The sequence below is a fragment of the Emiliania huxleyi genome (genome assembly GCF_000372725.1).
Source record: "Emiliania huxleyi CCMP1516 chromosome Unknown EMIHUscaffold_121, whole genome shotgun sequence".
Classification (NCBI taxonomy): domain Eukaryota; phylum Haptophyta; order Isochrysidales; family Noelaerhabdaceae; genus Emiliania; species Emiliania huxleyi.
This window is the reverse complement of record NW_005201381.1, coordinates 44,274-58,350: the sequence shown is the minus strand read 5'-3', so window position 1 is coordinate 58,350 and position 14,077 is coordinate 44,274. Positions and strand designations below refer to the sequence as shown.

The following is a 14,077-nucleotide window of genomic DNA, read 5'->3' as shown; positions in this document are numbered from 1 at the left end:
TGACGGGCTTCGTGCTGCTGGTTGCCGAGGAGGAGGACTCCTTTGTTCGACTCGTCGTGGCGGTGCTCGTGTGTTCGTGCTACGCCGTCGCGATCGCCCTGGTCCAGCCCTACAAGCGGTTCGGGGACAACATCCTCGCCGTGGTGCGCCCTTCGCCCATCCCACGCGCCCTTTGCGCTTGCTTGTGCTGCAGCTCTCAGCACACGCTTGGATCGCCGTGGCCAGTCCATCACCCACCCCACACACGCCCTTCCCACTGCAATTTACTCTGAGCCCAACGCACGCGGCTCGCACTGCAGGCCACCAGCCTCGTCCTCCTCCTCCTCTTCCTCGGTGCCAGCTGGACCACCATCTTCCTCAACATCGAGTTGCGATTCCCCGGGGGCGAGCCGGGGCAGTCGGCCTCCGCCGTCCTCGGCTTCAGGTCTGAGAATGGACTGGTGAACTGGATGCTCGTCCTTACTGCGGCTGCGCTCCTGATCTTCCTCGTGGGTACCATCATCGCCATCCGCCGCCTTGCCAAGGTCCCCACGATTCGCCTCGTCTCAACCAAGCAGCCCCCCGAGCTGGCTCTGGTGGAAGGCCTCACGTGGCACCTCTTCCTCTCGCACATCTGGTCAGTCCTGTGGTCAGAGGGAGACGCGGCGTAGGAGAACCCGCCAGAACGACCCGCCACTCCCCGAATAGGTCCACCGGCCAAGACGCCGTCGCGGTCATCAAGAATGAGCTTAAGCTCTTGATCCCCGGCATCAAGATCTTCCTCGATGTGGATGATTTGAAGGACATCGGGTCGCTGGAGGATTACGTTGACCGCACGCAGGTCATGCTCTTCTTCCTGTCGAAGGGCTACTTCCGCTCGAAGGCACTCCCCCAGCCCCTCCCTTTCCGAGAGTGCCTCGCTGTGTCGCCCACGACTACTCGTGCGCTCCTTGCCTGCAGAACTGCCTGCGCGAGATTCAGACGTCGCTCGAGAAGAGCAAGTCGCTCGTCCTCGTGCAAGAGGCGGACCCGGCCAAGGGCGGCGGGACGCTGCAGGCGCTCCCCGCCCGACCCCTGCTCGCTGCGGGGATTGCTCTCGCCACACACGGCTCTGAGGGGCGGTGTCGCCGCCGCCGCCGCACGCCAGCACTCACTCACGCACACCGTCGCTGCACGACTGCAGGAGTTGCGAGCACAGTGCCCGGAGGTCCTCCAGCCGGAGATCTTTGACAGTGGGTGGGCGCAGACGACGTGGCACCGCATCGACGAGTATCAGCGTGTCTCGCTTAAGATCATCTCCGAGGTGCCGCCACGGACAACTCCCTGCAGCTGTTCTGCCGTCGCCTCGACCTTGACCGCCGCCCCCTCGCACCTACCCTCAGGCGCTCCTCCTCTGCTCGCCACACTACCTGAACCTGACCTCCCTCCCGCTCTTCATCCCGGGCGAGGTCCAGGGCCAGCCGATCTCCTTCTCCAAGTCCGTCGTGCTCTGGGCCTCGCCGTTCGATGAGGGCGCAGACGAGCTGGCCACCGAGCTCGCCACCAATTTCTCCGGTCTCACCGTCTCCACCGCCGAGGAGGCGGGCGACGCCACGCACATGCTTCTCTATCTGAACGCCGACACCTGGTCCGACGAGCGGCTGGCCGAGCAGGTCAAGCAGGCGCGCCAGGACAGGCTGAAGATCGTCATGGCGCACGAGAACGACCTCGACCGCGGCGGCTGTGAGTTCGCCAAGTTTTTTGAGACCACGCCGCAGGAACGCTGCCGATCAGCGGTCGATCTTTTATGTCCCGGCCCGCTCCATGCCCCGTTCCCCGCCGCCGCAGGAGCTCATCAACGCCGGGCTCTACAACGCCCTCGCCATTGCCTGCTTCCCCGGCCTGCACCATGAGGTGCGCTCCCCCGGCGGCAACTTTGCCACAGCACCCGCCTCCTGAAGCGACTGATCTTGCACCCCCGGTCTCACAGGTGTCGCTCGTGCTGCTGGCCAAGGCTCTGGGCGCAACCCCGGTGAGCGTTCGCTCGAGCATCCGCGACTCGCTTTCGAATATCGGGCGCTTCACTACCGCGCCTCGCGGCTCGACGACGTCCGACCCAGTCGTTACCGAGGAGGATTCGCAGCTGGAGCAGGTGCCAGAGGTGGAGCAGGTGTAGAGGTGGCGAGCAACTTTGCAGTTCGGCTCAAGCGGCAAGGGTTGGACGCGCTCCCCACTTTCAGGAGTGCGCTGCTTTTGGCATGGCGTTTCATGACATGCTGAGGCTTCCTAGTAACGACGAGCTAACATTAGAGACGACTCTCTCTCATCCCCACTGTGAACAGTCGGGATCTGTATCTGCGCAGCTAAATTTATATAGAGCTGCGCGTGTTGTGTGTCCGCGCTATTGGCGCCGTTACGTGAGCGGAGCTCCGGCGAGAGGGACTAGAGCCGTAGCGCGTGTCGCACTAGTTGTACTTTTCGTAATAGTAAAATTAGTATACTGTGTTCCGCATTCATTGCGAGGGCGGACCACTCGGCACTCCCAGTGTCACTGTCAGGCAGTGAAAAAAAAAATGCGTTTTACCCTGCGAAAGACACTACTCTCCCCCTCCCGTCACTCGTCCCCCTTGGCGTGGCGCGCCTCTCCCCCAGCTCTCGGTATCGCGTACTGCACGAGGCTACCGTGGGCCCCGCCCGACACACACACACACATTGAGATTAGGGACTGAGGGAGGGTGTAGAGGATGATGGATGTAGAGTGAAACGCGTAGTGCAAGCCTATTCAAGATTACAATGAGTAACTCAACTCATCCTTTGGCAGCTTGTATTGTTGAGTATGAGTAGTCATGACGTCTGGTATCCATGAATATGAATAGTCACGTCTGCCTGTACTCATGAATATGAATAATGTATTCAAATACAAGTGCGTGAGCAACTTGCAGGTAAAACCCGGGTATACCCGCAAAAGTCCAGGTATACCCGAGAAATACCCGAGCGCGCGTCCACATGCCGCGCACGCCCTACTCGCAGGGCCACTGCGCCAACTGCGGCGCACACCGCCTGCTCAAGTACGCGCACCGCACCATGTGTGCTCGCTACAAGTGCCAAAAGGCAGCATCGGCGCAGCGCTAGGCGCGGCTGGCAGGTGGCGGTGCGGACGACGCGGTCGTGCCGACATTCTGCTACAAGATTGAGGCGGTGCTCGGCATGCGCTTTTGCGACCCCGATCAACTGATCGGAAAGAAGCGGCGCAACAGGCTGGCTGCTGCCGACAACACCATTTGCTACCTCACGCGCGGCACGTTCAAAGAGGACCAGCATGACGCAGGCTTTGCCGATACACGCTGGGTTGAGCTTGAGGAGCTGTACGAGAACTGCGGCAAGGCGCAGCTGAACGGCGCAGTGAAGAAGTACCGAAAGGCGGAGGATGAGGCTGTGAAGGCTGCGATTGCTGAGTTTGAAGAGGGCATTGAGGATTAGTTAGCCAGTAGTGCTAGTGGCGTGGCTCGATAGAGGATTTGTCGTTGTTCATGACCGGGCTATCGTTTCGCGTGCGCTGTGAAGAGAATAATGACCAAAAATAAAACACACAAACGGAGCCACAGACAATACAGGGCACCGCGGCTAGATATTCACGATGCCACGTCGGCGGCATCCGACGACGAAGCCGCCCCGGCCGCCCCGGCCGCCGATGAAGATGCCGCACCGGCCGCGCCCGAGGAGCCCTCCTTGTGCTCGCCCCCTTTGCCTCGGAACAGCTCGTAGTACTTCTCCTTGATCGCTGCCACTGCCGGCTCGAAGGCCTTCTTGTTGAAGCCAATCCTGACCAGCACAGCGAGGTGGGCCGGGTTGAGGTTGGGGTCTGCCAGCAGCCCAGCGCGAGAGAAGATCTGCTCGACGTTGGCCTCGTGCGGCAGGTGGCACGCAGTCTGCTTGAAGAGAACGTAGTGCAGCGGGAACTTGTTGCGCAGCGCCCACATCATGGCGAACTCGTTGAGCAGCCCATCCTCCGTGGTGAACTTTTCGTACTCCTCGACGCCCATCCCGGCCCACCGTGCGACCTCGTCCGTGACTGGGTCAAAGTCGTCTGGGGTACCGTCGTTGGCGCTGCGGGGCGGAGCCTCCGAGTCAACGGTCTTTGCCAGCGCAGCCCCGCGGAACAGTCCCTGCGATATCTTTGGCTTTTTGGCAAGACGCGGAGGAGACACCCGCGTCGCCACGTTGGCGATGGCGACGGCAGCGCGCAGCCCCTGCAGGTACAGTGTCTTGCCTTGACGGACCCAGCTATCGGGGAGGTAGTCAGCCACAGGCATCTGCTTGGACATGTAAGCCTGGACGAGGCGCGCGTTGGATGGCCGCAGGTGGTCCTGGCCGTGAAAGAGGCGGGAGTTTAGCTCGTCCTGCATCACCTCGCGCGCCTTCAGCACACCCTCGCTCAAGTCTGCCGAGTCCCGCGTGATGAGGTTAGTCTTGCTGTTGCGGTAGTCGCGGTCTGCGACGCTCAGCGTCGCTGGGAAGGGCTTCACAGCGAGATCCGCAGCGGGGTCGCAGAAGTTTTGCTTGAGGTCGTACAAGAGCGCCATGCTCTGGGCTCCCGTGCAGAACGGCACGCGCTCGATGGTCTCCTTGATGTCGAAGGGGTAGGAGAGTACGGCCTCCGTCTCCTGGCTCGCGTCCCAGTCTTCGTCGTCGAGGCCTAGCTCTGCTGCCGGCACTGCGCGACCAGCCCTGTTGCCTTGCTCCGTCTCGTCGGCCTCAACAATCGCCTCCTTGTTGCCGCGGTTGTCCTGCTTGAACTTGTGCACGGCGGGGTCGATGGCGAGGCGCAGCATGTTGTCGGTCGACACCTGTGAGTACTGGTTGCCCCACCGAGTTTGGGCAGTGCGCACGAGTGTGAGCAGCTTGTGCTCGGGCACACTCGCTGAGCGCTGCGCGTCGGCGATCATCTTGCCGGTGGCGAGGCTCTGCCGCGTGAGCGTGACTGCGCGGTTGTGCTTGCGCAGCAGGTCCTTCATCTCGGGATTCTTTGAGGTCGCGCTTGCGAGCCCAATGGCGTTGAGCACGGCACGCTGCAGCACATGCAGAAGGCACGTGTCCACCTTCTCCCCAAGGTCTGGAATCATGGCCAAGCCGCACTGACCATCCGCGGCGCCGTCCGGAGTGATGCCAGCAATCATGTTGTGCGGCAGCTTGTTGGCGAGGAGCACGTTGACGAACCAGCTCTTGATGGCCTCGCCCGTCTTCGAGTTACTCGGGAAGATTCCAAAGTCGATGATCTCGCTGCGTAGCCAGAGCTGCTGCCCCTCGTCCTTACGCGGCTCGTCAACGTAAGTCATAGTCGCGCACGCAAAGGCGGTGTGCGTCGTGGTGTCGGTCCACATGTCGAGCTGCACACCGACACACATGCCGCCCTTGTACTCCTTGTTGAGGCGTGCGATTCGGTTCCTGCGCGCCTCTGCCTGCAGCGCATCAATAGCCTCTGCAATCCAGTCAAGGGTGTAGATGTGCGGGAAGCTGGCGCGAGGGTCGTAGCCCCGCACGTACGCGCGGAACTCTGGCTTCTTTGTCATTTTGTGGGCGAGGCCGATGCATCGCAACCACACAAGGTCGACGTGGTGTGCGAAGGCCTCCGAGAAGCTGTGGATCTGGACCATGTCGCCATCAACCTCGATGCAGTTCTTGCTCTCCGCCTCAATCTTTTGCAGGGCGGCTTTGTGGTTCGCGCACTTCGGCGCCATCGCCCGCAAGTGGGCGATCAGGTTCGAGTTGGCGACGCCCTTGCCGGAGTGGTGGGTAAGGTTGCGCTTGCACGGGCAAAGCCCGCCGCCCTCCAGCTCGATCGTGCACTCAAACTCAGCACTGTACTGGCCAGCATGCTTACCCATCTCGATGAGCTTGTCAGATCTGATCGTCCAGTACCGGAACACCTCTGCCTTCCCAATGCGCAGTTTTGGGAATTCAGAATTGCTGTCTGACGTGTCGATCGCGGTCTGAGCCTCGCCGCTGCCTCCCGAGCCAGGCAGAGCAGGCGCAGGCGCATCAGCCTCTTCTTGCGGAAACGTTTTGTAGTAGTAGTCGAGGAATGGCGTCGGATAACCGCACCAGAACTTTGTGCTTTCGAGGTCGCTCCTCTCCAGCGATCCTGTGCCGTCGGTGCCCATCTCCTGCAGCTGAAAGGCTTGTGTCGGCGGGGCGCCAGGCTGCATGCGGTGAGCGATCTGAAAGTCAAGCACCGTGCACAGGTACTCCGTAGCTTTCTCTTCGGCCGTCATGCGCCCTTCCCAGAACGACCCGAGGAACTTGACCTGCGTGCCGATAAGATTCATCGGCTGCCGAAGCAGCTTGTATTTTTGCACTTCTAGCCGAGGCTGGGCCTTCTTCCTCTTTGGTGGCATATGCGAAGCGCTGGAGCAGAGGCAGCGGTCGGTCGAGTCTCAGGGAGCGCGTTTTGGGACGTGACCGACTGGCCAGTAGTATTCATGGACTTGAGTACAAGTACTCACGCATGCGCCAGACGTACTCATGAGTATGAATACTCAACTGCGGTGGTACTCATGAGTTGAGTACTCACGATGCACGTGTATTTTGAGTACAATACTTGAATACTCTTGTAATCATGAACAGGCTTGGCGTAGTGATAGTCGAATATGCGGCGCTCTCGGACCGAGACGAGGCGAGAGTAGCCGATGCTAAAGTCATAGTTCGGGCACGCGTAAGCCGTAACGCGACGGGACACGTGTTTCTCACCAACTCTATAGGGCTATAGCCGCACACGCGTCACGCCCCGGACGCCGCGAGAAAAGGCACGCGCCGTCCGCGCGCTCGTCGGCTCGTCCGCTCGCTTGCGCACATTCCCTTGCACCACCCACGCCGCCATGCGTTTCGCGCTGCCCATCACAGAGAACGCGCACCCCCCACAACACCCGTCCGACGACCGCCTCCGAGCCCGAGCGGGAGAGATGAAGCCCTCGGAGCTTTCCAACCTGCGTGCCAGCTGCGTGCCCGCCTGAGTGCAAACCTAGTCCGTGCTCTGGAGCGCCGAGAAGAGGGCGCCCGACGCCAGCAGCACCACAGCGCCCAAGCCGGCCACGCCGCCCGACACCAGCTGTAGGGCGACCAGCGGCGCGCTGTCGTCTGGCACCGCAGCAATCAGCCCGACCTCGCCAGCGAGCAGCGCGACGGCAGCGGCGGTGAGCAGGCCGGCCGGCACATTGATGAGGGTCTCGGCGAGCGCAAGGACCTGCAGCTTGTCGGCGAGCGGCAGCAGCTTCTCGGCCTGGCTGATTGCGCCCGCGCTCTCCAGCTTGGAGAAGACGCCCGCCTCCTCCGCGGCCGAGAGAACGCCCGCCTAGGGACGGCGCCGCGAGACGCGAGTCGGTGACAGAGCTGCGCGCACGACGCAGCCGGCTAGCGCGGGCGGCAGCTCACCTCGGCAAGGCTGGTGAGCACGCGCAGGTCCTCGATGCGGGTGAGCACGCGCACGGGTGCCTTCTGCGGGCACAGACGGGACGAAGCAGTCAGAGCTGTGCTTCCGGTTTCGTGTCCGGCTGGCTGCGCAGGAGCGCGCGGACGGAGCGCGCGCCTGCGCCGCCTTGCCACTGTAGAGGCCCATGTTGTCGAGTGAGAGCACCTGCGCAGAGCGCGGCCGTCTGCGGTGAGCACGCAGGGCGGCGGAATACGGCGAGACCGAGAGTGGCGACGGTCAGCGCGCTGCGCGCGCGCCTTCTCGCCCATGCTGACTGCCGCGCCGCGCTGCGCGACCGGCCGGCTCGCGAGCGGGGCGGTGAAGGACAACAGCGCAGCGACGGCCGCGAGCATCCTGGCGAAAATGAATCTGGGTGGACTTCGCTGGAAAGAAAAAAAAACCGGGCTTGGAGGGCCAAAATGGTGTTTTCCGAGGCGCTGCGCTAGGCTCAGAGCGAGTTCGCGCTGCGCGAGGCTCAGACGGCGAGTTCGCGCTGCGCTTGGCTCACAGATGGCGAGCGAGTGCGCCGCGATAGATTTGCGCTGCATCTCTGAATTCCCGGTTCCCGCAGGTGAATTATTGCGATTTCGCCACCCTCCTCGCCGCCCTCTCCGCCACTGTCGCCTCCGCGCTCTCCTCCGCCGTCGCCGCCGCCCTCGCCTCCACCGCCCTCTCCGCCACCCTCCCCGCGGCCTTCTCCACCGCCCTCTCCGCCGCTCTCTCCTCCGCCGTCGCCGCCGCCCTCGCCGCTGCCGTTGCCGCCGCACTCCTCCCCGCTGCCGCCCTCACCCTCCCCGCCGTGCCGTCGGTCTCGCCGTCGCCTTCTTCCGTGTCGGTGTCGCCGCTCCGCCGTCCGTGTCGCCGTCGCCGCCTCGGATCCGTCCGTGTCGCCTTCGCCGCCTCCGTCCGTGTCGCCGTCGCCGCTGCCTTCCTCCGTTTCGCCATCCCCGCCGCCGATCTCACCTTTGCCGCCTCTCCATGTCGCCGTCGCCGTCGCCGCCGTCGGTCTCGCTTTCGCCGCCTCTGTCCTTGTCGCCGTCGCCGCCGCCGCCGTTGGAATCTCGGTCGTGTCGCCTTCGCCGCCTCCGTCCGTGTCGCCGTCGCCGCTGCCTTCCTCCGTCTCGCCCTCCCCGCAGCAAGCTCGCTTGCCGTCGCCGTCGCCGCCATCGGTCTCGCTTTCGCCGCCTCCGTCCGTGTCGCCGTCGCCGCCTCCGTCCGTGTCGCCGTCGCCGCCTCCGTCCGTGTCGCCGTCGCCGCTGCCTTCCTCCGTCTCGCCCTCCCCGCAGCAAGTACTAGCAGAGTGCACACCCCTGCCTTGGCGGGTGAGGGTCGTAAGAATCAAAGCCTCTTGGTGCCAAACGTGCTCGAGCGCGCCGAAGAGAGACGATCTACGCTCGAGGGAGTTAGCCAGCCTGGATTTCTTCTCCTCGGCGGGCGAAAAGAGAAATCCATACGGATAAGGTTTCTTTTTTTCATCCCCTACCTTCACACTGCTGTGAACAGGTGCCGAACCCATACTGTGACCTCAGAACATATGCATATGCGGGGTGTGTTCTCTCCAACTCAGCGCCAGCTTCCAGCGCCGCCGGCCCGCCTTCTCGCTTCTGTCACCGCCGGGGCGATTGTCTGAGAGTCAAGAGGATGCGGGCCACGCCTCAACCTTCTTGGGCAGCAGCTGGCTCGTCAGGTCCTCTCCGTGGCCTAGGCAGCCGGTCTCACCCTTGCCCCAGGCAAAGATAGCCCCATCGGCGGTGAGGGCGAGGCTGTGGATGCCTCCAGCCGACACAGCGACGACGCGCCAGCACCGGTCGCTAAAGTGGATCTGGTTCGGCTTCGCTAGAAAGAAGAAAAACACGTCCCTCTATGTTCTTTCTTTCTTTCCCCTCCCTCCCTCCCTCGCTCGCTCACTCGCTCGCTCGCTCGCTCACACTCTCTCTCTCGACAGAGGGGGCGCCCCAGAGACACATAAACTGGCAGAAAGAAGGCTACGAGCTTGTTGAAGGAATTGAAGACGACCGTCCTTCCGTCCACCATGTGCTTCGCCTGGAAGCGGCCAGAGGAGCTGTACACGCCCTTGTACCCGGTGCTGCTGCTGGAGAGGAGCCTCCACCGCCGTGGCGAAGGTGCCGATGGAGACGCTCCTGCCGTCCACGGTGTGCTGCGCCTGGAAACCTCCACACACCTGCTTGTGCACGCCCTTGTACCCAGTGCTGTTGGGCTTCACCGGGGGGTGCAGCTTCAGCCCCTCCGCCTCCGCTACCGGAGCCTCCTCCTCACTGTGTGGAACGCGCTTGCGGATGCGCGCCCCAAAATGTCCGCCGCAAAAGGCCTCGTTCTCGCCCCTTTCCTGTACGCGTGGGTCTCAGAGGACGAATGCGCACCGGACCTTCGAGGACATCAAAGTCGGCTGCGCCCTACGGCCATCCAGCCGGCTCTCGAGTGTCGCAGCGCGACGCGCTTCACCCCTCGACTCCGCGCTGCGAGTCGATCTGGAGACGACGCTCGGCCACCGCCAACTCCACCCTGACGCGTCGCACATGCGCCGAGTGTCCCCCCCGAGGGTGTCCTTGTATAGTATGCTTGGTTGCGAGTTAAAAAAAGCCCGTTCCGCACCCGCACCCAGCACCAGTACACATGCCGTTCTGGTGCCCCTCGGCTGGCCAGAGGACGACTCACAATGCAAAATCGGAAAGACGTCACGAGGGGCCGTATAAACGGTACCGCAGCGGCCCGGGACACTAACAGTGAATTGCTGCCACTCGCCCGGCCTCCTCCCCCTCGGGGTCGCCCGGAAAGTGGGCTTGCGCACCGGCGCCCCCCCCAGCACGCCGACCCGAGGTGTACCCTCCGGCCACCTGGGAGGGGAGCGTTCTCCCTTTTTGGCCCATTGGCTTCACCATGATGGATACGGAGGTGGCCAGCCCTTGGTTGTGCACCTGCGGCGCGAAGAGGAGGTGATCTCGGCGGACGACGGCCGTGCCAAGAGCGGGTGCAGCGCGGAAGAGGGTGCGCAGCGCGTCGCGGCCGCGCGCTTGGGAGCCGGGGGGATGGCCGGAGGGGGTGGGACGCCTGCATGTCCTCGAAGCTCCCACCCGCATACGTAAGCCGAGCCGCGAACGGCGGGGAGGGAGTTTTGGAGGGTCAGCCAAGGACGCGCATGGCGAGTGACAAATAGAGGCGACTTCGCTCTACACCGGTTTGCCATCGTGCTCCTCCTCCTCCTCGCCCTGCTCGAGGCAGGGCGGGCACATGTAGAGGCCGCTCTCCTGCCCGGCACACTCGGCGTGGCACCATCGATCGCAGGCGTCGCAGGTGATCCACACGCCCTCAAACTGCACGCCGCTGGTCGGCAGGTGGCGGTCGGTGTCGCACCAGCAGCCGAGCTCGCCCAGCTTGAAGGAGGCGTCGACCTCGCCGTAATCCAGGGGCGGGAGGTTGGACGGGTCCTCCCCCGCGAGCCGCAGGGCGTGCCGCGCCCGCTCCCCTCCGCTGCGGAGGCGATCGACCTCGCGGCGCTGGAACGGTGCGGAGGGCGGCGGGTGGGCACCTCTCTCTCTGCCCTCTACACTCGAGTCAGGCGCATCGCCCAGCAGTAGGAGAGAGAGAGAAGAATATAGGGTGGATAAAGCGCCTGTTCACGGCATGGAGGGTGAGCCACGCTGAACGTAGAGCCGAACGGGAGGAAGCCGGGGAAGAAGACTCCGAGGAGGACGAAACACCTGTGGTAATCCCGTCGTCAGCTGTCACGATACACCCGAAGGGGACCCCAGCGCCAGCATCATTCGTGGAGGTACAAGTGTTCGAAGAGAGAGTGGACCTGAGCAACGATATGACTTGGTTGGCGGCAGATGATCGCAGTGGGCGTCAGAAGAGTCGTCCTTGCGCGAGGAGAGCTCGATAAACTCGACAACAACGAGGGGCCAAAATATGCCGCGAGGAGGGCAGAGCTGCGACGAAAGGCGAGAGAAGCCGCGAGAGCAAGGGAGCGGCAGGCGGCGGCGGCGTCGCAGGACGAGGCAGAGGAGGGCGACGCGACAGAGGAAGAAGCGACAGGAGGGAGAACGACGAGAGTGGGACGACCGCGAGGTGGCATGAAGGTTGCAGCGAGAATCGGCGAGAGACTGCGAAGAGAGATAGGAAGAGGCAGACGCCCAAGGGTGGGCGACGGCTAGCGCACCACACCCCTCTCCTTAAAATCCCTGTGTGGTGGCGGCGTGCCGTCCTCCCATCCCTCCCTTGGGGGTTGTCCGTTTTCTTTCTTTCTTGGGTTAGGATGGGCGACGCACCACACCCCTCTCCTTAAAATTCCTGTGTGGTGGCGGCGTGCCGTCCTCCCATCCCTGCCTTTTGTGTGTTTTCTTTCTTTCTTTCTGCGGCGCGCCCTCCAAATGCCACACCAAATTCCAAAAAACAGCGAGCCCGGTTCCCACGCTCCCTTTCTTTCGTTAGCCCTCGCACAACACTGCAACGCTCGACTCTTCGCACTCCTCCGCTCCGCTCACCAAGCCGCTGCTTCGCATCCGCTCCCGCATATCACGACTCTCTCGTTGCACCGACCACTCCTCGGACCTCGCTCCCGCGGTCGGTCTCTCCCCACCGTCGACCGGGTACTCTCTCCCCAGCTGGCCCTGCCACGAGAGCTCCCACGCTTCCTTCACGCACACAGTGGCACAGGAACGCCTCCCGCGCTCGGTGCAAGCCTTTGCTCTTATCGACATCCCAGAGCTCCGTGCGCTTCTTCTCTTCCGCAGGCGAGGCGGGCACCGGCGCCCTCTGCTAAGCGCGCGCTTTGATGCTTGCAGGTGCGACCTTCGCCGGCCGGGCCGCAGGTGCGGCGGGAGCGCGACTAGCGCGCCTTGAGCGTGGTCACCGAGTACGGGCGGCCCTGGCGGCTCGCCTCGAGGCCCTCCCAGAAGATGGAGCACGCGTCCAGCATCTCGTGCGCCGCCTGCCGGAAGCGGACCTCGTCCGAGATGAGCCCGTCCTCGATGGCCTCCTCGAGCTCGTCCATCGTGTGCGCGGCGTGCTGCGCCTCGAGGGCCTGGTGGAAGCGCCAGAAGCCCATTGGGTACCGCTTCGCCCCCGCCGGCCGCTTGGCGTTCAGCAGCTCGAACCCCTCGATCAGCTGGTCCCAAAAGCCGGCGTTGGCCCAGTGCTCGATGGCAAAGGAGGCGCCGAGCGCGGTGGACAGGTCCTCGGAGCCGTAGATGCGGTACAGCGCGTCGCAAAAGTGGAGCGTCGCCTCCGATCCGTGGCGCCGCTTGCCCAGCTGGTCAAAGCTCAGCCCCATGTCCTTGCCGACGTCGCAGAGCCACTCGAAGTGGGCGGCGCGGTGCGAGAAGACTCCGCCCTCGACAGAGCCGGTGACACCGACGACGCTCGGATCGAAGCCCTTGGCGGCCGCCTCGCGCGCCAGCTCGGCCGTCTTCTGCTTCTTTGGCTTGAAGACGACCCCAATCTCGTTGGCGAGGATCTCCTTGCCCTCGCGTGCGCCCTCCAGCGTCGGCGAGTTGATGACCTTGTTCAGTTGGGCGAGGAGGAAGAGGTTGGAGAAGACGGAGAACTGAACGACCAGGTCCTTGACCTGCTCGTCAGTGGCCTCGCCCTTTGCAAACCACGAGCAGTACTCGTTGCGTGTCACCACCGGGTGGCAGGAGACGGCGGTGAGCGCAGAGGAGGCGAGCGGCGAGTGAACGCTCGCCGACTCAGCGATGCTTGCCAGCGGAGTGCGAGCGCGCAGCGGCGGCGTGCGCGAGATGCCGGCGGTTGCGAGCCAGAGTTGCAGCATGTACACCACCGTCCAAGGCGAGTTGCGTCACGTCCAGGGTGGTCGGGGTGGCTGCAGGGTTTCTTCAATTCAAAAACCTATGTCGCACCCACCCCAACAACCCTCGAACTTGTGGATGTGCCGCACCTCGGTCGGGGGTGGTAAAGTGGGAGGATCTTCCTCAGTCAGGTTGTCAGGTATTGCCAACACGCAACAGCATACCGAAGAGGTCTTGTTCGGCTCGGGATTTATTTGAAGTGAAGCTGAAGGTCTGTTCGCACCTGAGTGGGAAGGTAACGGGAAAGAATGGATCAGAATGTGTGTGTAGCTAGGCTCGGAACGTGTTCTCATCACCGGGCCCCTCCCCCTGGCCCCTGGGCCCTGATACAGCCTCACCGGAGCGGGAAGACAAACAAACAACTCGAGTTTAACAAACAAGCAGATGTAGACAGACAGAGTGGCACGGGTCACAGCTAGCGGATCCTCGTCCGCCGCCTTTTTCTCCGCCGTGCGGTACGCCTTGAGTGCCCGACTCAGGTACATACAGCTCCTCGGCACGGGGGGAGGTGTCAATCACGCTCCCGGGACGCCGGAGAGATCGGGTTGGTCTCCCCCGCCTTCAGCCCTGACCCGACGGGGACGCCACCACCCTCGCCCAGGGATCTACAATGCTGTCTTAAGGTCCGACAGGTTCGGCACCGGGCACCGCCTCGGTATACAAAATGCGCCTGCGGGCGGACCCTCACAGATCACAGATCACATACAGCTCCTCGAGCTGACCTACCCAGCGGGTATCAATTCAACCCCTGCCAGGCGAGTACAGCTAGAGAGTACCGGGGGCTTCCCATACGGGAGAGTACAGCTAAAGAGTACCCCCCTCCGGGAGG

At 63.3% G+C, this 14,077-nt stretch overlaps 4 protein-coding genes across 4 annotated transcripts; 1 reads left to right on the top strand and 3 right to left on the bottom strand.

Moving 5' to 3' along the window:
* Positions 1–1,611: 1,611 nt before the first annotated feature.
* Positions 1,612–2,331, top strand: EMIHUDRAFT_440250 (hypothetical protein). The gene is made up of 4 exons (XM_005790144.1): positions 1,612–1,736; positions 1,807–1,872; positions 1,949–2,209; positions 2,232–2,331. Exons 1-3 carry the CDS (start codon positions 1,668–1,670, stop codon positions 2,132–2,134), a joined length of 321 nt encoding a protein of 106 aa, XP_005790201.1. The 5' UTR covers positions 1,612–1,667; the 3' UTR covers positions 2,135–2,209; positions 2,232–2,331.
* A 4,221-nt stretch (positions 2,332–6,552) lies between these two features.
* On the bottom strand, positions 6,553–7,792 carry EMIHUDRAFT_440249 (hypothetical protein; the record flags this gene model as incomplete). The annotated part of the gene is made up of 4 exons (XM_005790143.1): positions 6,553–7,306; positions 7,387–7,449; positions 7,541–7,588; positions 7,681–7,792. Coding segments are annotated over 4 exons (819 nt in total), but the record flags the coding sequence as incomplete, so codon positions are not given.
* A 2,369-nt stretch (positions 7,793–10,161) lies between these two features.
* On the bottom strand, positions 10,162–11,205 carry EMIHUDRAFT_225010 (hypothetical protein; the record flags this gene model as incomplete). Its single annotated transcript, XM_005790142.1, has 3 exons — positions 10,162–10,359; positions 10,618–10,907; positions 11,178–11,205. 3 exons carry the CDS (start codon positions 11,203–11,205, stop codon positions 10,162–10,164), a joined length of 516 nt encoding a protein of 171 aa, XP_005790199.1.
* A 643-nt stretch (positions 11,206–11,848) lies between these two features.
* Positions 11,849–13,231, bottom strand: EMIHUDRAFT_440246 (hypothetical protein). Its single transcript, XM_005790141.1, has one exon. The coding sequence runs from the start codon at positions 13,209–13,211 to the stop codon at positions 12,270–12,272; it is 942 nt and encodes a 313-aa protein (XP_005790198.1). The 5' UTR covers positions 13,212–13,231; the 3' UTR covers positions 11,849–12,269.
* Positions 13,232–14,077: the final 846 nt, after the last annotated feature.